This window comes from Hippopotamus amphibius, chromosome 5 (genome assembly GCF_030028045.1).
Source record: "Hippopotamus amphibius kiboko isolate mHipAmp2 chromosome 5, mHipAmp2.hap2, whole genome shotgun sequence".
In the NCBI taxonomy this organism is placed as follows: Eukaryota; Metazoa; Chordata; class Mammalia; order Artiodactyla; family Hippopotamidae; genus Hippopotamus; species Hippopotamus amphibius.
In genome coordinates, this window is record NC_080190.1 from 49,773,831 (window position 1) to 49,780,000 (window position 6,170).

Sequence of the window (6,170 nt, forward strand, 5' to 3'; positions counted from 1 at the left end):
GGGAAGCCGTGCGCAAAGAGTCCCCCCAAAACCCATCCGGTGGCGACAATTAGCAGCGCTTTGTCAATTCGCAGTCCGGGAATCACCAGGCCCCTGACGAGAGGAGCCTAAAGCCAAGCTCTCGCGGAGAAAGAAGGTTTGAGTTAGAGGGAATTTGGGGTGGGGGTTGGGTGAAGTGTTCCGAAAATAATGCCTTTTGCCGGGGGATAGTGGTAGTGGTGATTGTTTCAACCTTCTTTTAAAAGAGAAGAGGAAAAACATTCCTGATGTTTGCTGAGAAATGACGGATTTTTTTTTTTTTTTTTTTTTTACACCACGTGGGCCATTTGTAAGGCCCAGTAGACCTATCCAAGTTACTCGCTGTAGACAGCGCTGGAAATAATCAGATTAAGGCCAATTATGCGTGAGATTATAAAGGCGAGTGCTGAGCGGCAGCGTGCGCTGTAGACAGACAGCAAGACATCTGGCCACTTCCCGAGTCACTTTTCTGGTCCTGCGGGCGCCAGCCGTGCGGAGCCCCGCCCGCTTCCAGTCGAGCCGGGCGAGCGGACCAGAGGCGGTCACGCTCCGGCCCTCCCCGCCCGCCGAGGTACGCACGGCTCCCGACCCACACACCGAGTCCCGCGCGCCCGGCCTTGGGGCTCGGCTGCCCTTCTGGCGGGGGCTGCCTTTCGCGCAGATGGCCTGGCGCGCTCGCGGGACTCGGCTGCAGTGGCTTGGGTGCAGGGATTGCGGCGGGGGCCCCTCAGAGCCGAGAACCGGACTGCGTGGGCTTGGTGTTGGGGCCGAGGTGGGGAGACGTCTGTCCGGGTGGTGGACCCGAACGGAAGGGATGTCCCACGGGGTCTCCGGCTTGCGACGGCAATGCCACCTCCCTTCCAGTCCCCATAGTGGGCTGAAGGCATTGGGAGGGGGTTTTCCAGGAAGGGAGCGCCCGGTGTGCTCCAGGGCCGGGCGGGGGCGAAGGCAGAGGGAGACTTAGGCTCTGTCGCTGTTTGCTTTGCAGCCAGGCCAGATCTACGGTGCCTTGTCGGTATCGCGGTCACGCTCCCGAGTCCTGGCCGTCCAGTCCATCCGGCCGTCGGCGATGTTTTATTTCCACTGTCCGCCACAGCTAGAGGGTGAGTAAGCGCCGAGCCCGGAGCTACTCCAAAAGGCCGGCACGCCGGCCAGAAAGGGCCCGAGCGGCAGCTGGGTCTGGCTGGTGGTTGGGTCCCTGCTCCGCGAGGGGCGCAGCCGCCGGCGCTGGGTAGAGACGCCCTTGGCCCCCTCCTCACATCCCGCTCCAGCCTTCCGCCCTGTAGCCACCTGCTTCCTACCTCCCCCCTCCCTGCCTGGGCCGGTTGGCCCCGGGCTGCAAGCGCTGCCAGGACGGGCAGATCCTCCCAGCACAGATGCTGGTGTCACGCCTCTAATCGGGGCTCCCCTGAACAGGGGGCCGCATCAATCTTTCACGGTGTTTTGCAAACATCCTTCGATAAGCAGAGGTGGACTAGGTGGCCCACATGGTCCTGGGTTGGACATAAGCAGGAACCACTCACTGCCAGGCTACTCTCACTCCCTGCCCAAGGCAATTTTGCTCCAGCTCGTCAAGATCTGTTCCAGGCCCATGTGGCCCTCAGGGGCCTGGTGGCCCTGCCCACCACTGCCAGAAGTGTCCTGGCATGGCTCCTCCTCTGTGACTCACTGGTTTTCTGACCCCAAATGCTAACCACTTCCCACTCTCAGTGGCAGCCTGTGTCCAGGCTTAGGGTCTTTGAGGGTCTCCAGTTCTTAGAAGAAATTTTGCTCCAGGATCCTTGGTATGGTCGCTGCACTGGATTGTCAGATGGGGGTAGGCTGGTGAGAAGGGGATAGCTTGGATCTCTGATCCTGGGGGCTCCTCAGGGGTTGGCCCTCCACACAAGGAGGGGATTACTATACATCAGGCAAATACAAAGCTACACTCTCCGGTCCTTTAACAGCGCCTTCCTCAGACCAGGTAGTCTCAGCCATGGGCTACTAGGACTTATATAACTGGGAGCAATACCAGAACTTGGCTTTGGCAACCTACTCCTTTGATTTATTTGCGGGGCGGGGGTAGTGAATTTTGGAGGTGAAGAAATTGAGAAAGGCAAAAGGTGGTGAGACACTGGGGGGACCTGAGACACCAGCGCATGCTCCTTCACCTTGTCCTGGTTACCTGGAGCAGTAGCTGGCCTCAGCTGGCCAATACATGCAGGGATTTCAGAAAGTTTGTTTTGTTTTTCCCATGGAAGCTTTTAAGAGTTCAGTAGGATTTTCTAAAGGAGGCTAATGAGGACCAGTGTTTAAGCCCTGCCAACTCGATCAGCATTCGTAAGAAGGGAAGGCCAGACACTTGGCTGTATTTCATCTCCTTTTACTTCCAAGAACCCATGCTGACGGGCTTTATAAAGGTCTGAGAGGTTCATCCTGCTGACACCGTACCTTAGGACTGCAGGGAGACCCTCTGATTGTGCAGTGGACACATGTTTTCTGCATCTCTGAACCTCAAATTTGGACTGATTGATACTTGGCATTTCACCCTCCCTGTTAAAGTGGGAAGGCTGAGGTTTGGGCATTTAGCAGGTGGTGGGTTGCCTCAGTGACTGAAGGGGAAAACCCTGTCTGCAGCGTGGATTGCAGAAGTCACTTGGGGAGAGCCCTGGCCAGGCTGTCGTGGCCCCAGCACACTGAGATGCTTGCTGCCCTCAGCTCAGTTCACCTTTCCTTCCCGCACCTGGCTGCACTCCACCTCGATGCTGATTCTCATTGCTGTGACCAGAAGAAAAGGAGATGGGTCTTTAAGAAATTTTTTATTCCTTTGCAGATGTGTTTCAAAGCCAGTTTTACAGAAAGGAGTGTTTTAGTTTAGTTTAGTATTGCTGGGGATGAGGTGACCTGCTGCAGATAGAATGGCTGAAGACAGACTCTTGGAATCTGACATATTATTTCCTATCAGATTTTTAATTTTAATTTTTATTAATCTAGAGAGGCATACAGGAGAAAGCAAAGCATGGCTTGTAATCTCACTTCTCAGATAATTTTGCTGATATTAAATTAAAAAATACTACATCTACCTGCTCAGGAAATTTGAATAGAGCAGAAACATATACATTGAAAAGTGAGATCCTCCTTCTCTACCTCTTTTTCTGAAGATATTCCCTGATGTTGGTTTCTTGTGATTCCTTCAAGAAAAACATGCTTTTACCTGTGTTTACCTTCATGTATATATTTTTTCCCGCTACATGTTATGCCTTATTTGTGCTGAGATCATACTGCCACATCATTCAGGACTTTCCTTTTTTCACTTTATAATACAGATTTTGGCAGTTTTTCCACGTCAGTATATACACATCTACCGGCTTCCTTTAAACAGCTGTGTAGTATTCCATTATATATTGTGCAGAAAGTGTCTACATTTGGGCACTTCGGTTGTTTCCATTTTTTTTCCGGTTGCCAGGTTACCAGGAACAATATTCTCTCTCTATTTTGGCAGACTTTCAAAGTATATTCATAGAATACATACCTGCATATGCACTTAAAATTTTTGACAGATATTGTCAAATTACCCTCTAATAAGGCTGCACCAATTCGTGCTCCTACAAGTGGTGAATAGTGTGTATAACTCATTACACTTTTATTTGTACTGGGTATAATTGTGCAACTTATTTTTTTTGCAAAAATGTTTTGCTTAATTATTGCAAGGTTTAACACTTTCATAACATTATCAACAATTCTATTTATTTTTAAGTAAAAAGCTGCTTCTCATATTTTCTTCTTTTCTATTAGGTTGTCAATCTTCGTTCTTATTTATTTGATGAACTGTCAGCTTTTTTAAGGACCCAGTTTTACATGCAATATTTCACTTAAAGATATTATATATACAATTTTTGAAACAACTTGGGGCAAGCAGGTAGAAATTTGTGATGCTGATTGTGATTGGAGAGTCTCATCAGTCAGGTGCTTTGTTTTAGAAGGAGACAGTTTGGTTTCCCACAAAATAATGGAAATAAGACTGCTTTGAGGCTGTCCCTTTGAAGTTTTCAATGAGCTGGAGAGAAATATTTGTAACTAGGGTTTTGAGTACGAAAGAAATTTGGATGGGAGGACGGAGGGAACAGTCTTTACCAGAGAGTGGAGGTCTTGTGGCAAACGATGTGGCACTGGGAAGTTGAATAATAAGTAGGAGGGACTCCCTTTAGTAGACAGAATTTTAAAAAGCCAAAGGACCTTGCTTCTTTGGGACTGAGGTCGTTTGGAGGGATGCTGCTTGGGCAGTGTGACTTGCCAACTCCTAATGGCGAACATGCGGTGATTCTGAGACCGGAGCCCATGGCAGGTACAGCATTCACTGGCTAATGGGAACTTGCTCATTTGTTTTCTTAAGAAGCCATTGTGGACTGTCAAGTAAATGGTGCACATTTGGAAAATGATCTGAATGCACGTTTGGGGCCAAACTCTGTTCTGGCTTAATACGAGCTTTGGAGGCTGCCAGGGAGGACTGTAGAAAGGATGCCTTTCTCTTCAGGGAAGTAGGTGTAGTGGGTCTTTTATGAGCCTGGCCAGAGGGTGGGATGCCCTTTGAGAGTGGTCCTGTTTAAGTCTGCTTGGAATTCAGGACAGTTGCTACTGGTGTAGATTTCTTATTAATTGACATCTATATAATAGGTCCACTATGGTGCTGATGAGCTGTAACCAATGGTGTTAATATTCATTTATAAACTTCATACCTCCTCGTGTCCTGAAGTTGTGGGAGAAAAAGCTCTTGGTGATTTCTTTCCTCCCCTATCCCCAGCCTTTAATCCTTATTGTTTGTAGAAACAAGGGAAAGTGTATTAACAAGTGAGCCAAAGGGAAACATAGAGGCTTCTATTAAAGGATCAGAGGTAGAAGGGATGAGCTGAAGGCACATTGGACAGAGGTGCAGCTGGGAGCCAGAAGGCCAGTGAAGGCCCCATCTCAAGTCAGTGACCCTTCCTGGCTCAGTCTAGAACTGCACAAGTGAACTTGGCTGTCTAGGGCAGTAAGACTGCCGCTCACCCTATGAAATAGACGTAATTGGGCCTAAAGTCAGAGGTTACTGGGAGAGAGAGAGAGCATGAGAGAGTGAAAAAGAAGGCGCCTTAATAACAGAAACAGAGAAAGATGCTGTAGGACAGACGGGGGGATGGGTCGCTGCCCCCAAGTGAGTGTGCCTGGAAGGGGCTCAGTGTGAGAACTCGGGGGCCCTTTGCTCAGGCTGAGCCAGTTTGTTCCCTGCAGGCACTGCACCCTTTGGCAACCACTCTACAGGAGATTTTGATGATGGGTTTCTGCGGAGAAAACAGCGCCGGAACCGGACCACATTCACTCTTCAGCAGGTAATGATGTTCCCCTTCTGAGAGCCAGCCACCTCCTGCCTCCAAAAAAAATCAGAGATTGAGCAGCTCTTCTTTGTCTTTTAAAATAAGAGCAATGGATTATGTTAGCTGGATCTTTCTGTTTTCTTGAACAATTTATGTGTCAAGGTATCTGCCTGGGGAGAGGGCAGAGGACTGTGACCTTATGATCCCAGATAGTCAGTGAAGAGGCAATGATGATGGTGCCCATTTGTCTCAGGTTAATAGTTTGGGGAACATTTCCACATCAGCAATACAGCAATATCATTTCAACCTGGAAATCACCTTTTGAGGAAGGCAGGTCAGGTATTCTCATCCACAGTAGATAAATGAGAACACCAGGGCCCAAGAGGTTGACTGATCTGTAGAAGGTATTGTCCATTAGTGGAAGGGCTACAACTGGAACCTTGATACTGTTCCAGGGCCCAGGCTCCTTCTCTTAGATCTGTCTTTCTCCCAGAGCACACTGGAGCAGAAACCCTAGGCAGTTTCTGTGGGACTGAAACAGTGAGGGCTTCTGCAAGTTGCTTCTGTTCTTCCAAGCCCTATAGTGAAAGCTGTGTGGGTTGCAATGTAAATGCAACAAATATTTGTGCCTCTCTTATTCCTACCTCTTGGGATAGCACTGAGGTTGTTAGTAAGTCTTAGCTCCTAAGTCATCCATGGTTGAAATTTTAATTCTGTGGGATCGTTTCAAAGAGCTCTTTTCTTCCTTCTCTTCCCCTATTTGATCTGTGAAACTACTTCCTCACCACTCATAGCAAATTTGAAATATGCATCTGCCTCCTC

At 48.9% G+C, this 6,170-nt stretch overlaps 1 protein-coding gene across 1 annotated transcript in view; it reads left to right on the forward strand.

Moving 5' to 3' along the window:
• The first annotated feature begins 1,087 nt into the window (after positions 1-1,087).
• DRGX (dorsal root ganglia homeobox) overlaps positions 1,088-6,170 on the forward strand; it is a 30,887-nt gene continuing 25,804 nt past the window's right edge. The window contains exons 1-2 of the mRNA XM_057734034.1: positions 1,088-1,121; positions 5,266-5,363. Coding sequence (XP_057590017.1) covers positions 1,088-1,121; positions 5,266-5,363 — 132 coding nt within the window. The remainder of the gene's footprint in view (positions 1,122-5,265; positions 5,364-6,170) is intronic.